This window comes from Coregonus lavaretus, assembly GCF_964263955.1.
Source record: "Coregonus lavaretus genome assembly, chromosome: 7".
Classification (NCBI taxonomy): Eukaryota; Metazoa; Chordata; class Actinopteri; order Salmoniformes; family Salmonidae; genus Coregonus; species Coregonus lavaretus.
This window is the reverse complement of record NC_139994.1, coordinates 26,539,857-26,567,445: the sequence shown is the minus strand read 5'-3', so window position 1 is coordinate 26,567,445 and position 27,589 is coordinate 26,539,857. Positions and strand designations below refer to the sequence as shown.

The window sequence follows — 27,589 nt, the reverse complement described above, 5'->3', positions numbered from 1 at the left end:
AAATGGATTTTTGGGGGGTTTGTATCATTTGATTTATACAACATGCCTACCACTTTGAAGATGCTAAAAAAAAAAATTTGTGAAACAAACAAGAAATAAGACAAAAAAACTGAAAACTTCAGCGTGCATAACAATTCTCCCCCCCCCAAAGTCAATACTTTGTAGAGCCACCTTTTGCAGCAATTACAGCTGCAAGTCTCTTGGTATGTCTCTATAAGCTTGGCACATCCAGACGCAAAACTGCTCCAGCTCCTTCAAGTTGGATGGGTTCCGCTGGTGTACTGCAATCTTTAAGTCATACCACAGATTCTCAGCTGGATTGAGGTCTGGGCTTTGACTAGGCCATTCCAAGACATTTAAATGTTTCCCCTTAATCCACTCGAGTGTTGCTTAAGCAGTATGCTTAGGGTCATTGTCCTGCTGGAAGGTGAACCTCCGTCCCAGTCTCAAATCTCTGGAAGACTGAAACAGGTTTCCCTCAAGAATTTCCCTGTATTTAGTGCCATCCATCATTCCTTCAATTCTGACCAGTTCCCCAGTCCCTGCCGATGAAAAACATCCCCACAGCATGATGCTGCCACCACCATGCTTCACTGTGGGGATGGTGTTCTCGGGGTGATGAGAGGTGTTGGGTTTGCGCCAGACATAGCGTTTTCCGTGATGGCCAAAAAGCTCAATTTTAGTCTCATCTGACCAGAGTACCTTCTTCCATATGTTTGGGGAGTCTCCCACATGCCTTTTGGCGAACACCAATGCAATGGCTTTTTTTCTGGCCACTCTTCCGTAAAGCCCAGCTCTGTGGAGTGTACGGCTTAAAGTGGTCCTATGGACAGATACTCCAATCTTCGCTGTGGAGCTTTGCAGCTCCTTCAGGGTTATCTTTGGTCTCTTTGTTGCATCTCTGATTTATGCCCTCCTTGCCTGGTCCGTGAGTTTTGGTGGGTGGCCCTCTCTTGGTTTGTTGTGGTGCCATATTCTTTCAATGTTTTAATAATGGATTTAATGGTGCTCCGTGGGATGTTCAAAGTTTCAGATTTTTTTTAAAATAACACAACCCTGATCTGTACTTCTTCACAACTTTGTCCCTGACCTGTTTGGAGAGCTCCTTGGTCTTCATGGTGCCGCTTGCTTGGTGGTGCCCCTTGCTTAGTGGTGTTGCAGACTCTGGGGCCTTTTAGAACATGTGTATATATACTGAGATCATGTGACACTTAGATTGCACACAGGTGGACTTTATTTAACTAATTATGTGACTTCTGAAGGTAATTGGTTGCACCAGATCTTATTTAGGGGCTTCATAGCAAAGGGGGTGAATACATATGCACGCACCACTTTTCCGTTATTTATTTTGTATAATTTTTTGAAACAAGTAATTTTTTTCATTCCACTTCACCAATTTGGACTATTTAGTGTATGTCCATTACATGAAATCCAAATAAAAATCCATTTAAATTACAGGTTGCAATGCAACAAAATAGGAAAAACGCCAAGGGGGGTGAATACTTTTGCAAGGCACTGTATAAGCTATATGTCTTAATGTATGTGTGTCAGCAGGAGGCGGAGGCCCATGAGGAGCTGGCCCTGGCTCTAGCTCGGGGTTTGCAGCTGGATATCCAGCACTCCAGCAGAGACTCTTTGCAGTGCTCCAGTGGCTACAGCACCCAGAACACCACGCCCTGCTGCTCTGAGGACACCATACCCTCACATGGTACTGTAGTGTGTATGTGTGTCTCCCACTGCATGTTAGGGGTAATCGACGTCAGTCTTTAATATATACAGTATAAACTCAATGTATGGGATATTTGATAGGGATCCACTCACTTTGAATTGTAGTGAAACAATAGTAGGTAATAGTCATGTTTTGACTGAAGGATGTGAACCTCTGTCTAATGGCATTTTCTTATCAACAACCATAGGCATGAAAAATGTGTATTTGAAGTGTACTGTATGTTAAAAGTGTAGGTGACAATGATCCTCATCCACATATTATCTCGTCCCACCAGTGTCCGACTACGACTACTTCTCCGTTGGTGGCGACCAGGAGACAGACCAGCCCGACTTCAACAAGTCCTCCACCATCCCCCGCAACAGTGACATCAGCCAGTCCTACCGCAACATGTTCCAGGCCAAGCGGCCGGCCTCCACAGCGGACATCCCCCCCACAGCCCCCTCCCCTGGCAGTATTGTCACCCCCGGGGTGGCCACCATCCGCCGCACCCCCTCCTCCAAGCCCAACCTGCGCCGGTCCTCTGGAGGATTGGGTCTGGGCCCCATCCCCATCAAGCCCCCCATGATCCCCGTCAAGACGCCCACTGTCCCCGAGCACCCCGGGGTGTTCTTCAGAGGAGAGAGCGAGGGAGGGGGACCGCTGAGCCCCCAGAGCCCACTCTCTTCAGCGGGGGACATCGGCTTGGTGTCTCCCAAGGCACCCTGGGACGCTCCGGCCTCCTCTGATCCATCCACTCCCCCACCTCATCCTGGTAGTAGGCTGTCGGAGTGGGACCGTGAGGCCCTGCCGGAGGTTCAGGAGGAGGAGCCTGGCTGCGGCGAGGGGGAAGATGTGCTCTTGGCCATACGGCGAGGGGTCAAGCTGAAGAAGACGATGTCCAACGACCGGTCGGCGCCGCGAATAGTGTGAAAGGCTTAGTGTGCGAGGTCGGCTGCCCCTCAATGTAGCAGATTGAATCACCTAGATACAGTAACTCAGTGTCTTCGCCCTATAGGTTTAAGAAAAGGGTGGGATTCTAGATGCGTGAAAATATGCACGCTAGTTGGGGAGGAGGGAACGGACTGACAACTGCTTTGACTATTTTCAAATGACGAAAAATATCAAATATTTTATTTGTATGTACATATTTATATTTTGATGCGTTTGTATGTTTTGTGTTTGATGCTCCTCTTCGTACTTTCTCCTTTTACCCGTCCACTGTCATGAAAGGTGCCAAAAGGCTTAGAGCTTAATTAACTTAAATGACCTATGATTAATATTTTCTGTGAAAGCACATAGAAGGTATAGAAACAACAACAGAAAATATGGAGGTAGAAATATATACAAGGTAAGATTGTGTGGCGAAAAGGGGTACATAAAAAAATAACCACAATGGAAAGCGGTATTTTACTTTTCTGTAATAGATGATACTTACTATTTTCTTTTACCATTGAAAAATTAATAAATGTGCATGTTCTACCCCAATGAATTGCAACCCAATAAACTAGACTAAATAAATATGGTTAAATACATCCCACTATCAATAGGAAGCTTCTTAGTCAACAAAGAAGGACACAAGGACTTGCAATCCTTAACAATCTACTCAGTGGTTGTCAATGGGTGTGACATAATTTGTCAGTAGTAATATGTTGCAAAGGTTTCTACCTTGAATGCAACTCTGGTGTCAGTGGAAACACTCATTGATTGGCGGCTATAGAATAGAAGCCTTATTTAATTTAATGTTTTTCTCTATAATTAAAGAAGAAAGTTCCTATTACGTTGAGATTAATCATTTATTTCAATACAAGTGATGCTGTGCTAAATGTTATACAGAGGATTCATACGCAAATATAACTGGAAAACGTAAAAAGTGCTCGTCCTGCTGTGAAAATACTAGTACAGTCGTGGTCAAAAGTTTTGAGAATGACACAAGTATTGGTTTTCACAAAGTTCGCTGCTTCAGTGTTATGAGATATTTTTGTCAGATGTTACTATGGTATACTGAAGTATAATTACAAGCATTCCATAAGTGTCAAAGGCTTTTATTGACAATTACATTAAGTTTATGCAAAGAGTCAATATTTGCAGTGTTGACCCTTCTTTTTCAAGACCTCTGCAATCCGCCCTGGCATGCTGTCAATTAACTTCTGGGCCACATCCTGACTGATGGCAGCCCATTCTTGCATAATCAATGCTTGGAGTTTGTCCGAATTTCTGGGGTTTTGTTTGTTCACCCGCCTCTTGAGGATCGACCACAAGTTCTCAATGGGATTAAGGTCTGGGGAGTTTCCTGGCCATGGACCCAAAATGTCGATGTTTTGTTCCCCGGGCCACTTAGTATCACTTTTGCATTATGGCAAGGTGCTCCATCATGCTGGAAAAGGCATTGGTCGTCACCAAACTGTTCTTGGATGGTTGGGAGAAGTTGCTCTCGGAGGATGTGTTGGTACCATTCTTTATTCATGGCTGTGTTCTTAGGCTAAATTGTGAGAGAGCCCACTCCCTTGGCTGAGAAGCAACCCCACACATGAATGGTCTCAGGATGCTTTACTGTTGGCATGACACAGGACTGATGGGAGCGCTCACCTTCTCTTCTCCGGACAAGGTGTTTTCCGGATGCCCCAAACAATAGGAAAGAGGATTCATCAGAGAAAATGACTTTACCCCAGTCCTCAGCAGTCCAACCCCTGTACCTTTTGCAGAATATCAGTCTGTCCCTGATGTTTTTCCTGGAGAGAAGTGGCTTCTTCGCTGGCCTTCTTGACACCAGGCCATCCTCCAAAAGTCTTCGCCTCACTGTGAGTGCAGATGCACTCACACCTGCCTGCTGCCATTCCTGAGCAAGCTCTGCACTGGTGGTGCCCTGATGCCGCAGCTAAATCAACTTTAGGAGGCGTCCTGGCACTTGCTGGACTTTCTTGGGCGCCCTGATGCCTTCTTCACAACAATTCAACCTCTCTCCTTGAAGTTCTTGATGATCTGAAAAATGGTTGATTTAGGTGCAATCTTACTAGCAGCAATATCCTTGGCTGTGAAGCCCTTTTTGTGCAAAGCAATGATGACGGCACATGTTTCCTTGCAGGTAACCATGGTTAACAGAGGAAGAACAATAATTTCAAGCACCACCCTCCTTTTAAAGCTTCCAGTCTGTTATTCTAACTCAATCAGCATGACAGAGTGATCTCCAGCCTTGTCCTCATCAACACTCTCACCTGTGTTAACGAGAGAATCACTGACATGATGGCAGCTGGTTCTTTTGTGGCAGGGCTGAAATGCAGTGGAAATGTTTTTTTGGGATTAAGTTCATTTTCATGGCAAAGAGGGACTTTGCAAATAATTGCAATTCATCTGATCACTATATGCAAATTGCCATCATCAAAACTGAGGCAGCAGACTTTGTGAAAATTAGTATTTGTGTCATTCTCAAAACTTTTGACCACGACTGTACACTATGTGAAAGCTATCCTAGTGGTGATCACTGGTAACTAGAACTCATTTGAACACGATAAACTAATAGTATTAGTAAATGTTTAAAAGAAGAGTTGCAAAGGTTACAAAGTCAAGCTTGTGTTCAGCACCGTGAGCTGAATGAAGTCAGAATTCACTATTGCGACTACCTAAAGTATTTCACAAAATGACATGGCCTAATATGTATAGACATCCAAAACGTTCTGTATTTTTTCCACTATCATTTTTCATGAATGCCATACTTTAGTTTGTGGTGTATAAGTTGTAGCCCAGGTGTACTGTCAAACATAATTTCAAGACAACCCATTATACTAAATAGAGTAATGCATGTTTTTTTTGTTTTTTTACTGTGTCAAAGCTAATTTTTATACTGAACCTATTTATCCCAATACATTTCCCCCATTTGAGAGCAGTTTGACTTTCTGCACAATGACTGAAGCCTGATTATTTTTCCATTCAAGACAAGTAAGACAGGGGAAGCTAAAGTGTGGTCGATGCAACGACGCTACAAATCCTGTATAGCTACTGACTCAATTCTATACAATGGTCTGATATTGTCCATGTAAAACTTAGCTGTAATATACTGTAGTTCCCCCCCAAAGTACAGCTGTTGATGTTGCGATACGTTGCCAAATCTTATGTATGCTAAATGGTTAGAAGTAATCTTTTTTGGTCATGGTCAAAGACTCACTCCTTGTAAATACAAGGTTTTGTCCCAATAGTCTGCAACAGTTTCCTTCTCTCATTTCCTTTCCTTCATGGCCAGATTCAAGAGGTCTTAGCCTACTTATACGTGACAGGTAAAAGTAATATGATGTAAACTGTTAATCTAATGTGTTAATCTTCAAGTTCATTGACACGAGGGAAAAGAGGCGATGAAAGAAAGGAGCATTGGGACACAGATTGTGGGCTAGATTGACATACACTTTAGTACTCTAGCCTTGCGAGTCTGTTGATGATGACCTAGAGACATGTTTGGACAGAGTTGACCTCTTTCTGTACCACTGGCGTTCTCTAAGATAATTGTTCAGTTCCTGAATTGTGTCTCCTACTTTATATGTAACAGTTGTTTCAGCTAACAATAAAGATCTAGCAGAATGTGCGTCTGTTGAAAAAGGTTCTAGAAGTGTTTTTGATTTTCTGCTTTCTACATTTCTTATCTTTGTAGTACGATTTCCTGACAATGAGTGGAGATCATAAAATCGGTATCACTTGCTCAAGATACTCAACACCACAATGCCAATAATGCATATCAAGAGACACGAAGCATTTCCCAATAAATACTCATTTATTTAAACAGATGTCCTTGTACAGGAAAAGAAGTACAGCTACAGTACATTTGAAAGTCACCTGCTTTTAAAACTAAATAATTACTGTCAATTCAGGCAGGGTGGAATACCTTCTGACAAAGCATACTGCAACTTGCGTACAAGCAAACTCTTCCAAAACTACTCCATTATATCAATATCTTTACAGAGGGACAGTAATTCACAAGGAGGTGAATCTGCATGCTGTTGTGTGGTAGAAGGTACTGTGGTGAGCTGCCATGTGCTGTCATGGCGTTATCACCAGGTAGTGTCATCCGGGGGCTCTTAGACGGGGCGCTCCCTGGGGCGGGTGACGTACTGCCACCACAGAGGGGGGAGGTCGCTGTCCTTGCGGGCTGGGGGGAGTGCCTCTGACTTGGGCCCAATGGCAGGGGTCTCTTCCTGCAGCTGCTGGACCTGAATTGAGAGATGACACCACCTCAGACTCAGAACAGTGCAAATTTCAACAATTAATGTAGATTGATTAATAAGGCGGTCTGACGTGAGTATACTCAATTGATTCATAGGGTTATTTAATTAATATATATTAATATCTGTAATATTTCTAATCCAACAGGAAGGAAGTAATTAAATAACTTCAAAAGAAAATATGCCAAGAGCCTAATTATGACTTGAAAGAACATAGCATAAAATCAAATGTTCCCAGACTTCCCACTCAGGCCCTTTTTGGAGGATTTGGGTTCTTGGGAAGTGTACTTGTCGGCAAATACAAATAAATAAACTAACACCCCTCCTCCTCTAGCACTGACAGCTACTTTGAGGAAAAATTTACTTACTATGACAGATATGTGGTTGTCCCACCTAGCTATCTTAAGATGAATGCACTAACTGTAAATCGCGCTGGATAAGAGATTCTTCTAAATTACTAAAATGTCAATGTAAAAAAAATAAAAGTGAACATCAAACCATGCATTCTTTAACTTTGGTGCTTTGTTTAGCACAGAACATTTTACTTTCACAAGAACATATGAGAATGGACTTCAGTTTATGGAAAAGGGACTGTAGCCTGACCTACCTCTCTGTCCCAGCTCTGTTCTCGCAGCTTCTTCCACTGCTCCCTCTTGGCAAAATAGTCAGGATACATGGCCTTCTCTGAGGGATGCCAGTGATCTAGACACCATTCAGGGACCTGCAAAAACAGAATACAGAAAATCAGAAACCGACAATGCTGGCTTCAGTATTGTAGCATTTCAGGGTCAACAGCAAAGAGGATTGAATTAGCAGCCTAGTAGATACAGCGCAAGCACACTACCAGAAGTCTTAGTATGCTACTATACTAGGCACTTGTGAAAATCTAAAATAATTGGTAAAGTATAAGCAAAAATCGTACAGTACGAAGATCACAAAGAAACTACTTCTCCAAAAGATATCCCAGTTCACGCTTGTAAGCAATGTCATGGGGACGTTGGCTAGCAAGCTCATGCACAGAAACACATCCTCGGGTCTAACGGGTCGGCTCGCTCCGAACTGCGCATGTGCAGGCCGTCAAATCAAAGGCACTCCAATATAAAGTTATTTTTGATGAAAATTAAAACGTGTCAGTCACTTTCACGAGGTTGGTGCAATAACATGCTGGGGGTATATTTGGGATTCAGTTGTATGTATCTGCGACACATAATGCACATCCAGATGATGGACAACCTCATTTAGTTAGCTACCTTGTACATTTCATATCTTTCATAGGAAGTTCCTCCTGGAGAGTCAGGGAAGAGGTAAGGCTGCGGGTGTTGGTTAGACCAGAATTCCTCCTCTCCTGCCTTCAGCATCATAGTGGCTTTGACCATGTCCTTCTCATCCTTGGCCTCGTCGAAGCGTGCCCTCAGCATGCACGCGTAGAAGCGGTATTTATCTCTGTAAACCAAATAAGTAGGGGTAGTACCTCGATTAGTGTCAACAATAACAGGCTACTACACTCAGTTGTGTATAACAACGTTACTAACGTTAGACACAATAGCAGAGTAACGTTACAGAGCACCAACTTGAATCGAACAGATAGTTAGTTAACTAGTTGGCTAACGACTAGCAAGCTAATTTAGTTTGTCCAACAGCTGGATAGCATGTCAGCGAGTGTAACATTAATCCCACGGGTAAACAGAGGGTGACCTACCTAGCTAGCTAGCTAAATTAGCTAGCTAGCAAGCCACCGTAGCTAGCAAAGTTGGTTCCATGCAGTCGGTAAGAGCATTGAACATCATCCCAACGACAACAACTTTGGCTTACCTAAAAATACACCATGATTCAAGGTGTCTCAACGATTTTTTGTAGAGCCTCAATACTTTTTGATGGTGAGTAAGGTAAGCAGTGGCCATATTTTCTGTCCCCTGTCACCATAGAGTTTTTAAACTGTCTTTGCTGTCACCTTCGGCGGCGAGAAGGATTGTGGGACATTGGATGTCTGGGATTTGGCATTACGTTTTACACTTACGTTTTGCACAAAAATTCTTACTATAGTATTTTAGCAATATTAATAATGGCAAAGAATATGTGATAATGCAGTAGAACAGGGATCATCAACTAGATTCAGCCGCGGGACGATTTGGGCATAGATTTTCTAAATTAAAATCACTTGGAGCTGATTTCCTGGTGTTTGTACAGTATTTTATGTCCAACAATAAAAAGAAAAAAATTCTTGAAAAAAATAAAATAAATACGTTTTATTTATTTTTTTTAGAAAAGTTTGGGGGCCAAATAAAACCACCATTTGGGCCGCGGGCCGCCAGTTGGGGAACCCTGGCATACAGTATGTTATAGTGATGACTCAACCTAGACTCATTCATTCATTCATGCTAATTTGAGCATTACCAGCTGAATTGATTTGATTAACCCTGTGATAACTGAATGTATGGTTGTTGTTCAGGATGATATCTGATTTTTGTGATATCAATCCCTTCTTTACCTTTCTGTTCCAGACAAGTGCTTGAAGTCATGGCTGCTGCAATGAATGAGGATTCTGTGGAGAGGGCAAACACCATTTACAACAACACAATGAAAGTGTTCTTTACTGGAAGCTGATTACATTTCCTAAAATAAATGTTCCTTGACCTCATTTGAAAATGCCTTTTTCCCCTAGAGAAGAGCATTTCATGCTACTCTTCAAAAGTAGTTTATGTTTACACCATCTTCCAACAGGTTCCAACTGCTCATGTTAACACTTGCTGGAGTCAATCAGTGAAGTCCTCAAAAATGCCTTATCGCCAACTTTGCATGGAGAATTAAGTTAGCATGGCATAGGAAAGTTCCTTCAATTGGAGTCAAACCAGAAATATGATACTCATAATTAAATACACTTTTTTCCACAATGAATTGAAGTCATCCCTCAAATCAGTATGGGGGGAATTCCGACCCAGGTTAAGCGGTTGAAAATTAAATGTAATTCCCTTTTTATGCACTTGTCTCTCTATGCATATTCTGAGAATAGCATGCTATTCACCTAATCGTTTGGGGTGGAGATCGAATAAATGAAGGTGTGGCGGAGGTGTGTCTACAGATACGCAATATTCTGACCTTGACATAATTCCCTAATAATTCCACCCCCTTTATATGCAAGGAAACCATGAATAAGGTCTAGTTAACCTACCGGTTCCAAGTGAAAAAAGAATCTATACTGAACAAAAATATAAACGCAACATGTAAAGTGTTGGTCCCATGTTTCATGAGTTGAAATAAAAGGTCACAGAAATGTTCAGTTCACACAAAAAGCTTATTCCTCTCAAATGTTGTGCACAAATATGTTTACATCCCTGTTAGTGAACATTTCTCCTTTGCCAAGATAATCCATCCACCTGACAGATATGGCATATGAGTAAACAGCATGATCATTACACAGGTGCACCTTGTGCTGAGGATAATAAAAGGCCACTCTAAAATGTGCAGTTTTGTCACACAACACAATGCCACGGATGTCTGAAGTTTTGAGGGAGCATGCAATTGGCATGCTTACTGCAGGAATGTCCACCAGAGCTGTTGCCAGAGAATTGAATGTTCATTTCTCTACCATAAGCCACCTCACCTCCAATGTTGTTTTAGAGAATTTGGCAGTACGTCCAACCGGCCTCACAACCGCAGACCACATGTAACCACACCAGCCCAGGACCTCCACATCCGGCTTCTTCACCTGCGGGATCGTCTGAGACCAGCCACCCGGACAGCTGATGAAATTGAGGAGTATTTATGTCTGTAATAATGCCCTTTTGTGGGGAAAAATTCATTCTGATTTGCTGGGCCTGGCTTCCCAGTGGGTGTCATGGCTCCCAAGTGGGTGGGAGCCATGACCCCACCTGTGGCTGCACCCCTGCCCAGTCATGTGAAATCCATAGATTAGGGTCTAATGAATTTATTTCAATTGACTGATTTCCTTATATGACTGTAATTCAGTAAAATCGTTGAAATTTATATTTTTGTTCAATATACTTTACTTTTTCCAAGAGAAATAACACCATTCTCCAAGCACTGTAATTTACAACTTTAAGAAATGAGTAATCCGTTTGGATAAGGGAATTGTAAATATAAATTACACTTGTTTTAGATCTATTTGACCTTATAATCGCTGGAGACAAATGTGAAACAGTCATATGGCAGCAAACTGAAGCATATCAACTTTCCCACAGTAAAGTTTATGAAATGCTGTGCCATTATGCAGAATTTAAATTGTACGGCCTTTTAACTTGCAGGGATGGGCACTCTCGAATGTCATAATTACAGTATAGGCTACCCCGACTTTCTCTGTTTACTATTTCTATTACGTTAAATATTAGCCTCTATCAGTATTGACCGTCAGTAGGCCTAATAACCACACATATTCAACTGCCAATTTACTGTTGGCTCCCTTCTGTTGGTAAAGCCTACAATATCATTCCATTTAATTACATTGTTTCATTTACATTCATTTGCTTCCTCTGTAAACGCCGTCACGGCCGTGTGGTTGTTGCTGAGGAGCATTAGTAACAGTTGATAATATAAAAAAAGACACAGGCTAATTAAATTGCTATGGAGCGAAGACCAAGCTGTAACAGTTCGAACCCGACGCATGGTGCAATACTTGGCGGTGCCATCACACAGTTCCAATGTTAGTGCAGGCAATAGACGAGGGTATAGCTTACTATTGTACACTATTCTCTCGATTATAATTCTATGTACACTAATCTTCCAACATTACCATGGGTTGAAGAACTGAATGTGGCCATTTTCAGAATAAATGAAACCACTGTTTTCTTTATTTCGCAACAGGCCCTCCAAACCTGTTTTTTATTATTCATAAATACTTTCCTAAATCTAAACAATCTACAAAATGAGTATTTTCAAATCTGATGAAACGGAGACGAATATGCATATACACTGTGTGCACAATTATTAGGCAAGTCAGTGTTTTGACCATATCATCATTATTATGCATATTTCCCAACTCCAAGCTGGAATGCTTATTGGATTTAAGCATATCAAGTGATGTATATATGTGTAATGAGGGAGGGTGTGGCCTAAGGAGATCAATTATTAGGCAGTTTTTTTTCCTCAGGCAAAATGGGCCAAAAAAGAGATTTAACTGACTCTGAAAAGTCAAATTTTTTAAAAAAGTATTTCAGAGGGATGCAGCACTCTTGAAATTGCTAAGATATTGGGGCGTGATCACAGAACCATCAAACGTTTTGTTGCAAATAGTCAACAGGGTCGCAAGAACCGTGTTGAGAAAAAAAGACGCAAATTAACTGCCAAAGATTTGAGAAGAATCAAAGGTGAAGCTTCCAGCCAACACCTCCTTTGGCCGCCATTCCTTCCAGTTCTCTGCTGCTAATGACTGGAACGAACTGCAAATATCTCTGAAGCTGGAGACTCTTATCTCCCTCACTAACTTTAAACATCAGTTGTCAGAGCAACTTACCGATTACTGCACCTGTACACAGCCCATCTGTAATTAGCCCACCCAACTACCTCATCCCCATATTGTTATTTATTTTGCTCATTTGCACCCCAGTATCTCTATTTGCACATCTTCATTCCAGTGTTAATACTAAATTGTAATTATTTTGCACTATGGCCTATTTATTGCCTTACCCCCATAACTTACTACATTTGCACACACTGTATATAGATTTTCTATTGTGTTATTGACTGTATGTTTTGTTTTATCCCATGTGTAACTCTGTGTTGTTGTTTTTATCGCACTGCTTTGCTTTATCTTGGCCAGGTCGCCGTTGTAAATGAGAACGTGTTCTCAACTGGCTTACCTGGTTAAATAACGGTGAAGTGAAATCAAATAAAATAAAAAATATCATCCAGTGCTGTCATATTCCAGAACTGCAACCTACCTGGAGTGCCCAGAAGAGCATGCAAGGTAACCACACCTGTAAAGCGCATTATGCGACTGAATAATGTAGTCTGAATACCAAATACTGAGAAGTGCGTAGGAAAGCTAAGTCTGAATCGGTCCCTATAAAAATCAACATGCTAGGTAACATTTGACTTATCTGTGTGTGACTTGAATGTTTAGGTTGAGCAAGAACCCCCTCATGCATTTAATTATGATCCAGGAAGAGTTAGAAGTGAACCATCATCGATTGCAAAAACATACATTAAAATGTTATTAGTGATTTACTGAAAGCTGCTGAAAGACAGATATTCAACAGCTGTAATATCAGAAGCAGAAGCCTACCGTCAATTAGACAATGAAGAATTCTACCAATCTCTTACCTTCAACCCTACAGAGGACCTAAAAACTGAATTGAAAGGGATCCTCACAGAAGCTAAGGAGAATGGCTACATTTCCGACAATGAGTTCACATTTCTTTTCAATGGCAGTCCGGGTATGGCTTCTTTTTACCTTCTTCCAAAAGTACACAAAAATCTTGAAAATCCCCCAGGCAGGCCAGTCATTAGTGGTAATGAAAGTCTGACAGAACCCATCTCTAAGTACATTGATTACTTTATTAAGTCTTTTCTGACGTCACTCCCAGCCTATATTCAAGATACCACAGATGTGTTGAACAAAATTAAGGAATTGAATAATATAGGTGCAGCTTCCTTTTTAGTCACCATGGATGTGGAGTCTCTATACACCACCATTGAACATGAACAAGGTTTGGCAGCTATGCACCATTTCTTGAGTCCCCGACCTGAAACTGAGATGCCTCCTACAGAATTAATTGTCTCACTGACTGAATGGACTCTTAATCATAACATCTTTATCTTTCAGGACCGTATTTTTAAACAGGTCAAATGATGTGCCATGGGAGCTTGCTACAGCCCTTCCTACGCTGGTTTGTACTTGGGTAAATGGGAAAATGACTTCATTTTGGATCCTTCTAATAACCATTTCTTTGACCAGATTATATGGTGGGGACGCTATATTGATGATGTTTGCCTGTTTTGGTCCGGCTCAGAAGATGAATTTATTTCCTTCCACCAATACCTTAACAGCATTAATCCTAACATCAAACTAACTATGGAGTACAGCAAGGATTGCACACATCAATCTTTAGGAAGCCCACAGATGGGAATACCATTCTGAGGGCAGACATCTTTCACCCCAAAAGGCTAAAAGAGAATATTCCATATGGCCAATTCCAAAGAGTCCGCAGAATTTCCGATCAGGAAACAGACTACAGTGTCAAATCTGCTGAATTGGAGAATCGCTTCTTGAATCGGGGTTACAGCGTTCAGGTCCTGAAAGATGCAGGTATAAGGGCTGGATTACTTGACAGAGAGAACTTGTTGCGAAGGGGAGTGCCTCGTGATACATCAGAGAGAGTGTATTTTGTTACAAAATACAGCACTGAAGCAGAGAACATTAAAATAATCATTAAAAATAATTGGGGAATTATCCAAAGTGATACGGTACTATGCCAAGTCTTTCCTGAGCCACCAGTCATAAGCTTTAAGAGATGTCCTACCCTAAATTACAAATTAGTCCACAGTTATCTTCCGGGTGACTCTCAAAAAACTTGGCTTGACGACAAACCCAAGGGCTCTTTTAAATGTAACCAGTGCAACCATTGCAGAAATATTGCACAGAAAAAGTATTTTGTTGACACAGCTTCCAAAATGGAGAATTACGTCAAGCATTTCATTAACTGCAAAACCACTCATGTCATCTATAGATTGGAATGTCCACAGTGCAAGGTGTTCTACATTGGACGGACAAAGAGACGCCTTCAAGACCGCTTAGCGGAACACAAGTACACCATACGGGTAGGCAATGAAGACTACCCCATGGCAAGGCACTACAAGTCCTTACACCATGGTAACCCTGCCTCCCTACAAGCTATGGGTATTGATCATATTCCGGCCTCTATTAGAAAAGGGGACCATCTGAAACAGTTAAACCAAAGGGAAAGTTTTTGGATTTACAAACTACAGGCCACTAAATACTCTTGTTTAAATGAAGATATGGATTTCTCACCCTTCCTGTAGGGTTGTGATAGGTCAATTTGCTGTCATCTAGTGGACATTGTGCTCAATTGCCCTCATCTATGTTTAGACTGTTGTTGTTCATGTTTTGCTGGTTTCTAGTGTACTATGGAATATATTGCTTTCTTATTTTTGACACTTTTCCTAGTCATATTTAAGGTTAGAACTACCTTTCTAAGTGTTCTGATACTTCTAACTTGGAGTTGTATTTGTATGATAACATAGTTACAGTATTTCACTTTTTAATGTGTATAGTATTGCTTACTAGGTGTGTCCAATCAACTTTGTAACCACTCCCTCTTCAAATTAGGGCTAATTGGAAAAGCTGTTCAAAAGAGGACATTGTATTATTTATTTGTGCTCCCTGAGGAAGGCCATGCAGCCGAAACGCGTCGGATAAAAAAAAAAAACCTTGTTTCTATTGAACATGCCATACTAATAAAGGCATTTTCATTAATTATATGAAGAGTGCCCTTGTCCTCCTTTCTTTTTGCTGTAATAGCTTATTCAAAACAACTGGGAACTCGGAAATCTCCAACTTCAGTGGTTCAAGACAACTGGGAACTCAAAAGAAAAACTATTTTGGACGGTAATCTAATTTGGAATTCCAAGTCGGAAATTCTGGCATCTTTCTAGACCTCCAATTTTCAGACCTGAATATCACTGACGTCATGATTTGACCTCGTTTTTTCCCGAGTTCCCTGTTGTCTTGAAAGTGCCATAAGGCACGTCGACAACGTCACAGGCCACATCTTTTGACGTCCGAGGCAAAGAGTTTTATAACTAACCCAAGATAGACCACGGCCAATCGTTTCCAATGGGAGAAATTAATCATAGTGGGCAGAACAAGCAAGGAGGTGGGCAGAGCCAAGCACGAGCTAGTGAAAGCCTATTGCCGCGTTTTAGGATGTATTTGCATACTTCCGTTAGGGAACGCCTACTCTGCGAAGTTCGCGTGTGCAATAACTCAATTCGCCCTTGCACTCCTTCTAAAAAAACACAACATTTAGAAACTTTGGCAAAGGGTAAAATCTACTAAACTTAGTCCACTCTGTTCTTAACAGATTATAGTTTTGAAAACAGAAAACTGTATTGAGATCAAACGTTTCGTTGGTAGAAAATCTGCAGAATGTCGGCCAAAATCCATCTTGCTCCATCTTCTCCCACAGCCAGCCACTGGGCTTCGTCTCACAGCCATATTTGGTAGGGAAAGGAAACGCCAACCGGATGCTTCACACTTATACATCCGGTGAAATATCTGTCTCATTGTTCTATCTGTGTCCGAGGGGGTTCAAAAAGAGTAGCAACTTCCGCGTTATTTGCATAGGAACTGGCGAATATGACGGATTGTACGGACCCCGTTAAATAACGTGTGGGAAGTTGAAACCGAAAGAAGCCAGAAGTTGGGGTTTTTAACTCTGAAAACGGAGTGACAGAGTCCTCCAGGACTTACATCGTAAGCAATGGCGTCAGCTCATGTCCGAATCGGCCAACAAGCCTTGACCGTGCTGGATGTGGCGCTTCGCGTCCCTTGCATCTTTATTATCGACGCCATTTTTAACTCTTACTATGATCCTGGGTCAGGATGGGCCGGGACAGCGGGGAAGATTTTAATCCGAGTCATGGGTAAGATAATTATTAGTTTTGGACCGCTACAAGCGAGCCACTGTCACCCTCTTGACAGTTAGCTAGCTACTAATATTGCACAAGTCAGGGTGGCTGAGCCGCGTCACATGTCAACGGCGAAGGGCCTCGACTACAGTCCACTCCTTCCAAAGCCGATTTACCTGCGATAACTTGAAGACCTTGTTTTGCGCAGTTGTTAGCAAGCTAGGTAGCTAATAACAATACACTAACTCATTTTATTCTTTCTAGTACAGTTAGCTAGCAAACTAAGTAATGCGTTAACTAATATTTTGGTCAAATGCCTGTCTATCAGACAAATGAATGCCAGCCAGGTGTTGTAAGATATTTTACTTCGGGCCAAGTAGTTAGTAAACTTGTGAAGTATGGGCTAAACCTCTTTTGTCCATAAAGGACAAATAGTTGACGGTGTGGCCTTCATCTTGGCCTGTCAGTACTGTCACAAACACGTTTAGATGTCAAACAAACGTCTAGCTAGCTTGCTGACCTCTGTGTGTTTGATCAGTGACTTTTTTGGGCATACTTACTGCCCTCAAGTCCAACACAATGTTTGCATGACAACCAGCCTACCTACCTAGTCTGCAAGTTACACTATATATACAAAAGTATGTGGACACCCCTTCAAATTAGTGGATTTGGCTATTTCAGCCATACCCGTTGCTGACAGGTGTATACAATCAAGCACACAGCAATGCATTCACCATAGACTAACATTGGCAGTAGAATGGCCTTACTGAAGAGCTCAGTGACTATCAACATGGCACCGTCATAGGATGCCACCTTTGCAACAAGTCAGTCCGTCAAATTTCTGCCCTGCTAGAGCTGCCCCGGTCAACTGTAAGTGCTGTTATTGTGAAGTGGAAACGTCTAGGAGCAACAACGGCTCAGCCGCGAAGTGGTAGTCCACACAAGCTGACAGAACGGGACCGCCGAGTGCTGTAGCGCGTAAAAATCGTCTGTCCTCGGTTGCAACACTCACTACTGAGTTCCAAACTGCCTCTGGAAGCAACGTGAGCACAATAACTGTAAGTCGGGAGCTTCATGAAATGGGTTTCCATGGCCGAGCAGCCATGTCTAAGATCACCATGCGCAATGGGGCTGTTTTTCATGGTTAGGGCTAGGCCCCTTAGTTCCAGTGAAGGGAAATCTTAACGCCACAGCATACAATGACATTCTACATGATTGTGTGCTTCCAACTTTGTGGCAACAGTTTGGGGAAGGCCCTTTCCTGTTTCAGCATGACAATATCCCCGTGCACAAAGCGAGGTCCATACAGAAATGATTTGTCGAGATCGCTGTCGAGGAAGTTGACTGGCCAGCACAGAGACCTGACCTCAACCCCATCGAACACCTTTGGGATTAATTGGAACGCTGACTGCGAGCCAGACCTAATCACCCTACATCAGTGCCCGACCTCACTAATGCTCTTGTGGCTGAATGGAAGCATGTCTCCGCCACAATGTTCCAACATCTAGTGGAAAGCCTTCCCAGAAGAGTGGAGTCTGTAATAGCATCTAAGGGGGGCCAACTCCATATTAATGCCCATGATTTTGGAATGAGATGTTCGACGAGTAGGTGTCCACATACCTTTTGTCATGTAGTGTACCATACTACTCACTCCTTGCAAACATGTCATTTAGACCTATATAATGTTTTTCAGGCACATTTATAGTTTGCCTTGCCAGAAGATACCGACCCTACCATTGTGCTTGTTTACACTGAGCTGCACTGGGGTAGGAACGCAATCATGGTTACATTAAGACACCATGGAGCCGGCGCGAGATATGGGTCTGAAAACGTACCTCAACGGAGTGATGGGATATGCCACTGTACTCCATTTTACCTTTATCCACACTGATACATCGAGAAGATTGAAATACTGCTTGTTTTCCTGGAGAACTGCCTATTTTGTCCGTATGCTATCAGTAGCCACCGCAGCCATTTTGGAATGGCAGTGTCAGCCAATCAGCTCATTTGTTGTTCAATGTGACGTGCCATCCCATAATGGCTACTGCTAGCTAGCATTAGGACAAAAAGGGCAGTTGTCCGAAAACTAGCCATATTTCAAACTTCTCTTGATGGAGCAGTGTGGATTAAGGTTCTATTTGGAGTACAATGGCATATCCCATCCCTGCATTGAGGTACGTTTTCAGACCCATATCTTGCGCCAGCTCCACAGTGTCTCAATGTAACCATCATTGCGTTCCGACCCCAGTGCAGCTCAGTGTAAACAAGAGTAACGGTAGGGTCGGTATCTTCTGGCAAATAGTTTGCTAAACAGTAAGATACTGCCAAATGACTGATTCCTCTCCAGCTAACTGTAGTTCTAAACCTTATCATAAATCAGTAGGTGGTTTATTTCACGTGACGGCATGAAGATAACTTTTTTTTTTTGTATGCACTGCAGAAACAATTTGTGTATGTTGACACTAAGGTTTCAATTTGTTTCAGGTATCACTGTCTCCAGTGTGGTCCTGGTGTTATCACAGAAGGCCCTATTCAAGGTCTACACACTATTCTTCTCTGTGCTCCTGGGAGTGGTGGCCGTTCTTATCAACTACTACGCCACATCTCACATAGACTTCTACAGCGCCTACTACAAAGCAGCGCTGGGCTTCAGACTCCTACCACGAAACGGGCCCACCCTATGGCTGGGCATGGCTGTGGTGCAACTCCTTTTTGGCATTGGCTATGTGGTGCTGCTAAACCTTCAGTCTGTGTTTGCTGCACTTATGGTCCTGGATATTATGATTCCGCTGGGGGGGCTCATCATCGAGCTTCCCGTGGACGTACGGCAACTGGTAGCGGTGGCCTCTGGCCTGGCTCTGGCTCTGAACACAGCTGTGTGCTTGGCCCTTAAGCTCAAGTGGTTCTACTACTCCTGCCGCTACGTCTATCTGCTGGTGCGCCACATGTACCGCATCTACGGGCTGCAGCTTCTGGTGGAGGACACCTGGAAGAGGATCCGGTTCCCGGACGTGCTGCGTGTCTTCTGGCTCACGCGCATGACAGTGCAGGCCATCATCCTGGTCTACGTGGTCAAGGTGGTGCGGCACGAGAGTGGTGACCACAGCTACCTGACGTTGGACGTTTTCTGGGACCTGTTTAGCAACCTCATCATCAGCGGCTGTGACTCTATGCTGACAGTGTTGGGCATGAGCGCTGTCATCTCCTCCATCGCCCACTACCTGGGCCTCAGCATCCTAGCATTCATCGGCTCCACCGAGGAGGAGGACAAGCGGCTGGGCTTCGTGGCGCCCGTTCTCTTCTTCATCCTGGCCCTGCAAACGGGCCTCAGTGGCCTGGACCCTGAGGAACGGCTGGTGCGGCTCAGCCGCAACATGTGCCTTCTGCTGACTGCCATCCTGCACTTCATCCATGGCATGACGGACCCTGTGCTCATGTCGTTGAGTGCCTCACACGTCTCCTCCTTTCGCCGCCACTTCCCGGTCCTGCTGGTGTCGCTCTGCCTCTTCGTCCTGCCTGTCGTGCTCAGCTACGCCCTATGGCACCACTATGCCCTCAACACCTGGCTGTTCGCCGTCACTGCCTTCTGTGTGGAGCTCTGCCTCAAGGTGGTGGTGTCGCTGACGGTCTACGGCCTCTTTATGGTGGATGGCTACTACAACGTGCTGTGGGAGAAGCTGGACGACTACGTCTACATCGTGCGCTCCATGGGCAGCGTCATTGAGTTTGTCTTTGGCGTCATCATGTTTGGCAATGGCGCCTACACCATGATGTTTGAGGCTGGCAGCAAGATCCGCGCCTGCATGATGTGCCTCCACGCCTACTTCAATATCTACCTGCAGGCCAAGAACGGCTGGAAGACCTTCATCAACCGCCGTACGGCCGTCAAGAAGATAAACTCCCTGCCGGAGATGAAGGGCGACCAGCTGCGAGACATTGAGGACGTCTGCGCTATATGCTACCAGGAGTTTACCACGTCGGCACGCATCACGCCGTGCCAACACTACTTTCACGCACTCTGCCTCCGTAAGTGGCTCTACATCCAGGACACATGTCCCATGTGCCACCAGAAGGTGTACATTGATGAGGATGCCCGGGACAGGGCACCCTTCTCCAACAACAACGGCTACGTGGCTCCAGGCGGGGACCTAGGCCAGTTTGCAGAGCCCGGCGGGGCAGGGGACGAAGCAGCCGCAGGTGGGCCTGAACCTGAGAATGAACTACTGGAGGATAATGACAGTATTGAGTATGATGAGGATGAGTGGGGGACACAGAACAGGGAAACGCCTATAGAGGAAGACTATATTAATGATGACACAGACTCTAATGGCGACTGATCAGAGTATAGAGAGAAATATATATTATATATTTAAGTTAAAAACATAATTTTCTCAACATCAGGGATGTCATTTATTTTCTTTTTTAGATTTGTTTCCTTTCTTGTTTGTCTTTGGGTTAGCTCCTCCAAGGGCTTGCAGAGGTGTAACTGCCATGATTGAGTGTGCCTAGGTGGTTGGGTGTCCCAAGTGGTGCAGTTCAGTGTGAGACCCACATTCCTTGTGTTTTGTAGGGATGCCGTTGGTCGTGTGTTTGCTGTTTTGCTGAAAGAAAGTAAGCTAGGAGCCGAGAGGGGCTCCGCAGCGCAGAGAGCTCTGCGCTAAGAAGAGGTTAAATTTAAACGTGACGTGCTACTGTAATCACTGATATACCTCTTATCATTATTACTGGTCTCTTGTGTGACCTTGCTTAAATTGTGTACGTTATTGTACATGTAATAAAAATACACGTTCCCTTAGAAAATAGGTTGTATTCAAATGAGTGTTTTGAGACGCTACTTTACTCAATTTCAACAGATGTTTGAGTCTTACCTTGAAAATGAAATTGCACCATGTTTTGCTCAGACAATGTGTTAGTTAAGTGATCTCTTCATTTCAACTAGCTCAGTTCAAATAGTTGTGTTCATAGCCGTGGGAAGAAGGGGTGCTGAGGGTGCTACAGCACCCCCTGAAAAATATGAATAAAAACAATAATGAATAAAAAATGACTATTTTTTCACTAAAGTAGTGCACTGGGCCTTTAAAGTGGAACTGGCAGCGTTTTAACTACTTTGCAGATGTGAAACCGACAATCATAATGTCAGTCAAAAATATCAAATTCCCAGTTTATGCTATAAAACCAACTTTTAGGTTTTAAAAATAGGTTCTATTTGACTCATCATTCCATGATGTACACATAGGCATTGTTGGCAGAATAGATGGATGCAGTACACTGCATGATTAATAAATTCAAAAATACATTTCTTGGTAGTCTAAAAAATATTGCTATCAGGTTGTAAATCACAGCTGGCCTGGTACATTGTTTGCTGCCTCCATTCGGGATGCACTGTTTCAGTTTCAATTACTCAATATTTTGGACAAAAACGGACGAATGTAACTAAGGCTGGGAATGTCAATCAAACTACCAAGGGCAATGATCACAAGTCAGTCATTATGTGGCGAATAGGCTAGTGTATCTATTTATGTAGCAAGCTAAAAACACAGCCTAACGTTAGCTAGATAGTTAGCTGCTAGGAGGATGTAATGTCATTGGAGGAGTGAGTGACTGACTGACTTTTTCCCCTCATATAATTTTTCGGTGGCTATACACAGCTAGAGATGCAAATGTCATTTGGTTAGCTAGCAAGAACTTGAATGACTGTTATCCAGTTAGCACATCTCTTGCGTTCGCAAATTCACTCAGGCTATACACTGATTTCAGAGCACTCTCGCCTGAGTGTGCCAGAGCGCAGAATAACTGATGAATTTACGAACGTGCAACACCTGTTAGATATGAACGGTGTCAGTAAAAATAGGCAAAAAAAAGTAATAGTTAGTCATGAAAGCTTTAGATAACATGTAAACAGCCTAACCAGCTATGGCGAGTAAAATGGTCAGAGTGAGGTGTTCTCTCATTTGTGTCTGGAAGTAGCAAGTTAGCCAGTTAGCGTGGGTGCTTGGTTGGGACAATAATTAATGCATTGGCAGGCAAGCTGCAGAAGGACGAGTAGGCTACCATTCCCCATCGTTTATCAGTGCAACTTTGTCGGGCAACTAAAGGGAAAAAGTTTGAGATGGTTTATCTAATGTTCCTCCCGAGTGGCGCAGTGGTCTAAGGCACTGCCACTAGAGATCCTGGTTTGAATCCAGGCTCTGTCGTGGCCGGCCGTGACCGGGAGACCCATGGGGCGGCGCACAATTGGCCCAGCGTCGTCCAAGGTAGGGGAGGGAATGGCCGGCAGGGATGTAGCTCAGTTGGTAGAGCATGGTGTTTGCAATGCCAGGGTTGTGGGTTCGATTCCCACGGGGGGCCAGTATGAAGAAAAAAATAAAAATAATAATAAGTAATGTATGCACTCACTAACTGTAAGTCGCTCTGGATAAGAGCGTCTGCTAAATGACTAAAATGTAATGTAAATGTTCCTTCGTTAGATTTGAGCTCATCTTGCTCTGGCTAGCATTAGTTGTTAATCTTGTTGTTGATGTGCATAACTGAGGGAGAGGGAGCCTACCTTTTCATGGTTGTTTGATCAATAGGACTGTAAAGTTCCTAAATATAAGATGACTCCTGTGGTATTTACATATTTGCAGAAATCCATTCAGGTGTATACAGTGGGGGAAAAAAGTATTTAGTCAGCCACCAATTGTGCAAGTTCTCCCACTTAAAAAGATGAGAGAGGCCTGTAATTTTCATCATAGGTACACGTCAACTAAAACAGACAAATTGAGAGAAAAAAATCCAGAAAATCACATTGTAGGATTTTTTATGAATTTATTTGCAAATTATGGTGGAAAATAAGTATTTGGTCACCTACAAACAAGCAAGATTTCTGGCTCTCACAGACCTGTAACTTCATCTTTAAGAGGCTCCTCTGTCCTCCATTTGTTACCTGTATTAATGGCACCTGTTTGAACTTGTTATCAGTATAAAAGACACCTGTCCACAACCTCAAACAGTCACACTCCAAACTCCACTATGGCCAAGACCAAAGAGCTGTCAAAGGACACCAGAAACAAAATTGTAGACCTGCACCAGGCTGGGAAGACTGAATCTGCAATAGGTAAGCAGCTTGGTTTGAAGAAATCAACTGTGGGAGCAATTATTAGGAAATGGAAGACATACAAGACCACTGATAATCTCCCTCGATCTGGGGCTCCACGCAAGATCTCACCACGTGGGGTCAAAATGATCACAAGAATGGTGAGCAAAAATCCCAGAACCACACGGGGGGACCTAGTGAATGACCTGCAGAGAGCTGGGACCAAAGTAACAAAGCCTACCATCAGTAACACACTACTCCGCCAGGGACTCAAATCCTGCAGTGCCAGACGTGTCCCCCTGCTTAAGCCAGTACATGTCCAGGCCCGTCTGAAGTTTGCTAGAGTACATTTGGATGATCCAGAAGAGGATTGGGAGAATGTCATATGGTCAGATGAATCCAAAATATAACTTTTTGGTAAAAACTCAACTCGCCGTGTTTGGAGGACAAAGAATGCTGAGTTGCATCCAAAGAACACCATACCTACTGTGAAGCATGGGGGTGGAAACATCATGCTTTGGGGCTGTTTTTCTGCAAAGGGACCAGGACGACTGATCCGTGTAAAGGAAAGAATGAATGGGGCCATGTATCGTGAGATTTTTAGTAAAAACCTCCTTCCATCAGCAAGGGCATTGAAGATGAAACGTGGCTGGGTCTTTCAGCATGACAATGATCCCAAACACACTGCCCGGGCAACGAAGGAGTGGCTTCGTAAGAAGCATTTCAAGGTCCTGGAGTGGCCTAGCCAGTCTCCAGATCTCAACCCCATAGAAAATCTTTGGAGGGAGTTGAAAGTCTGTGTTGCCCAGCGACAGCCCCAAAACATCACTGCTCTAGAGGAGATCTGCATGGAGGAATGGGCCAAAATACCAGCAACAGTGTGTGAAAACCTTGTGAAGACTTACAGAAAACGTTTGACCTGTGTCATTGCCAACAAAGGGTATATAACAAAGTATTGAGAAACTTTTGTTATTGACCAAATACTTATTTTCCACCATAATTTGCAAATAAATTCATTAAAAATCCTACAATGTGATTTTCTGGATTTTCTTCTTCTCATTTTGTCTGTCATAGTTGACGTGTACCTATGATGAAAATTACAGGCCTCTCTCATCTTTTTAAGTGGGAGAACTTGCACAATTGGTGGCTGACTAAATACTTTTTTTCCCCACTGTATGTGGCTTTTGGCGAATGCGTTCTAATGATCTAAAGGCGCGCTGTTGCAACTGCCTGTAAACACACAGTCCAGTTCAAAGTGAATGATGGCAGGCCTGTTTGGCAAATGGCTTGTTTGCATAAAGGCCTACTGTAGCTCTGATTGGCTATGGCGCACCGGTCTGTGTAGACTCCGGTCTTGGACGAGACAGATGTTTTTATTAGGTTTTATTTACTGCAGTGTCTATTAATTGTCCAAACGCACGGCTGCTTTCCCGCTCTATATTGCTGTAGAATTTTCACAAATGCCTTAGTATACTTAATTCCCAAACATTCTTAGAATTTATGAAAATGTGAAAATGACCATATCTAAGTGCTCGCTTGTCAGAATATGTTTTAAAAGGTGTCATATTCTTCCTGGGGGTGTATATGAACAGATTATAATACGATGTAATGTTGCTAAAATACTGTCAGTTCCACTTTAATAGTGCTAGTGGACCAATAGTGTCCGTAGCCCTGGGAAAAATATTTTTTCAGCACCCCACTTGAAAATACAATAATAATAAAATATGCAGCACCCCCAAACTACTGCACGCAGCTATGGTTTCGTTAGTGATGCTTAAAGGCTCTGCCTGGTCAATCTGCTCTCTGAAGTGGCTGTACAGAATTTACTGTGATGCAGACCTCAGGGCATTCATACTTCTTCCCCTCAGTGGAGCAGAGCTATTGTGAAGGAAGTGAGTTTGTGTTTATACAGGACGTACCGCCCCACCTACCGTCAACCAATCATGTCAATGCAGAGCTATTCGGAGCCCTCAGCATTGTTACAAAATTTGAGAGGCGCCAGGTGAGCTTGATTTGGCCTCTGCATGGCTCTGGAGGATACGCAATTGCGTCACACCCTCCGACCACATTTTGGATCAAGCATAAATTGGCTTTTATCCACACTATTGCAGTTTTAAAAGGGCACAACTAAAATTACATTATTTTTAAATGGCAACAGCTTCCAAAGCAACTAAAGTTTACAATGTTATTTTCAATACAATAGTAATTATTATTAATAATGGTAAGTTGAAACTACTGAAAGTATCACTTGTCCTAATCAGGAATTGAAAGCTGTGCTTTCAGTTTGTTTCAGCAATGAAGGACTTTGATTATTGGTTTAGTTGTTTGCTTTTTAATTAAAGGTAAAGCTGTTCATTTAGCCTTTTGTTAAAAAAAACATGTTAATAAAATCATCTTTAATAGTGGTTTGGTCAATAAGTACCCAATAATTACTTCAAACACTATAGTACACGGTAGTGAACGCACCCTTTTCAATACAGCATGACATGATGAGCAGTGATGAACATTGAGCTGTTTTGACAAGTACATAGGAGGAACTACCAGGGATTAGGGAACAACATTGTCCAACGCTGCCTACAACACACAAACCAAATTCAAGCCTTACAAACCAAATGCTGAATCCTCACATATATGCTTGACAATGCAGCAATTATTACACATTCTTTGGTAAAAGAAAGGTACTTCTTGTCAAACGTGGCTACTAATGTAAAAATGCCTCGAAATAAATTGAGTAGCACATCCTGTTTTAAACCACAAGGTGGTAACATAACAGCAGTTTTAGTAACTGCTTTACAAACAGACAGCACGGGATGATTCCCTAGTTGTTGGATATTTGTTTGCCGATTTAGCCGAATGTATGTACATTTAAAAAATGTATTTTATATTTGTAATGACATTGATTCATTTAAATTTGATACGTTTTGGGTTGCATTTCGGGAAATTTGGTTGAGACCAGGGTTTAGGGGGGAGAGCCTTGTAAATGGCGTCCCTTGAGAAAGCAAGAAACAGAGAAGTGCAGTATTATCATAAGGAGACATATACTTGGATGACGGAGGATGAATGGAGGGGAAAAGAGGCAGAGGAGGTCTACGAGAAAGAGGGAGGAAGAGCTTGAGTCTGTAAAAAATGGCGGGGAAAAGGGAGAAGGTTTGTTAAAGAAAAATTGTAGGAAATGTAAGCAAAGTGAGCTGAAGACAGGAGGAGAAATGGAAGTGAATGAGGGTGAAGTACTCGGAGCCCGAGGCTTGCAAAGAGGGTCAGGATAAAGATAAGTTAGTGACAGTAGGAGTAACGTTTTTGGAAAAAGTGGACCCCTTTGGCTGATCCATTTGTGGTTTCAGGATGGGTGAAAAAAGCGTTGGGTATAGTGGAATCGGTGACGGTAACCAGAAGTGGTAATTGTTTGTGTCTCTGTTGGTCATATGGAGAAGGCGCTCAGAGTTAAACAAATGGGGTAAATAATTGTGAGTTGTTTCGCTCTCAAGAAAAGGGCGCCATTGAAAGGAGTGATTACTGGGGTAGCAGTAAATGTAAAAGTTGACAAACTGAAGGGGAAGATTCCCGGTGTTTGTGATGCTCGTCGTTTGGTGCGACGCAAACAGGGTGGGGAAACATAAGTCATTGTCTGTTCTTTTGAGTTTTGAAGTTGAGTCTTTGCCTGACAAAGTGAAGTTAGGATATATAAGTTATCCTGTAGGAGCTTATGTGCCGAATACATTATGATGTTACAGGTGTCAAACTTATGGGCATGTGGCAGCAGTGTGTATGAGGGAGGTTCCAAGGTGTGAGAAGTGTGCAGAAGGGCATGAGACAAAGGAATGTGTATCATTGTGGAAAGTAGTGGTATGTGCTAATTGTAGGGGTGCCCATGGGGCTGGGGATCAGAAATGTCCCGTGCGAGAGAGGCAGATTGAGGTTTCCAGGGTAGGAGTAGTGAATAAATTGTCATATGCTGAGGCAGTGAAGAAAGTAGAAGAAGATGGGTCAAGGGGAGGAGTG

General features: G+C 42.9%; 3 protein-coding genes across 3 annotated transcripts in view; 2 read left to right on the top strand and 1 right to left on the bottom strand.

The window, feature by feature from the left end:
- The window catches only part of LOC311132290 (protein MTSS 1-like), a gene marked incomplete at both ends in the record, with an annotated part of 60,051 nt that extends 57,413 nt beyond the window's left edge, over positions 1–2,638 (top strand). Inside the window, 2 exons of the mRNA XM_084165527.1 lie at positions 1,555–1,708; positions 2,004–2,638. Coding sequence (XP_084021653.1) covers positions 1,555–1,708; positions 2,004–2,638 — 789 coding nt within the window. The remainder of the gene's footprint in view (positions 1–1,554; positions 1,709–2,003) is intronic.
- Positions 2,639–6,445: 3,807 nt separating this feature from the next.
- Positions 6,446–8,850, bottom strand: LOC311132145 (NADH dehydrogenase [ubiquinone] 1 beta subcomplex subunit 9-like). Its single transcript, XM_084165365.1, has 4 exons — positions 8,725–8,850; positions 8,163–8,355; positions 7,520–7,633; positions 6,446–6,900 (listed from the first exon to the last, which is right to left on the bottom strand). Exons 1-4 carry the CDS (start codon positions 8,811–8,813, stop codon positions 6,769–6,771), a joined length of 528 nt encoding a protein of 175 aa, XP_084021491.1. The 5' UTR covers positions 8,814–8,850; the 3' UTR covers positions 6,446–6,768.
- A 7,346-nt stretch (positions 8,851–16,196) lies between these two features.
- On the top strand, positions 16,197–23,185 carry LOC311132112 (E3 ubiquitin-protein ligase RNF139-like). The gene is made up of 2 exons (XM_084165307.1): positions 16,197–16,530; positions 19,000–23,185. The coding sequence occupies exons 1-2, from the start codon at positions 16,368–16,370 to the stop codon at positions 20,850–20,852; spliced, it is 2,016 nt and encodes a 671-aa protein (XP_084021433.1). The 5' UTR covers positions 16,197–16,367; the 3' UTR covers positions 20,853–23,185.
- Positions 23,186–27,589: the final 4,404 nt, after the last annotated feature.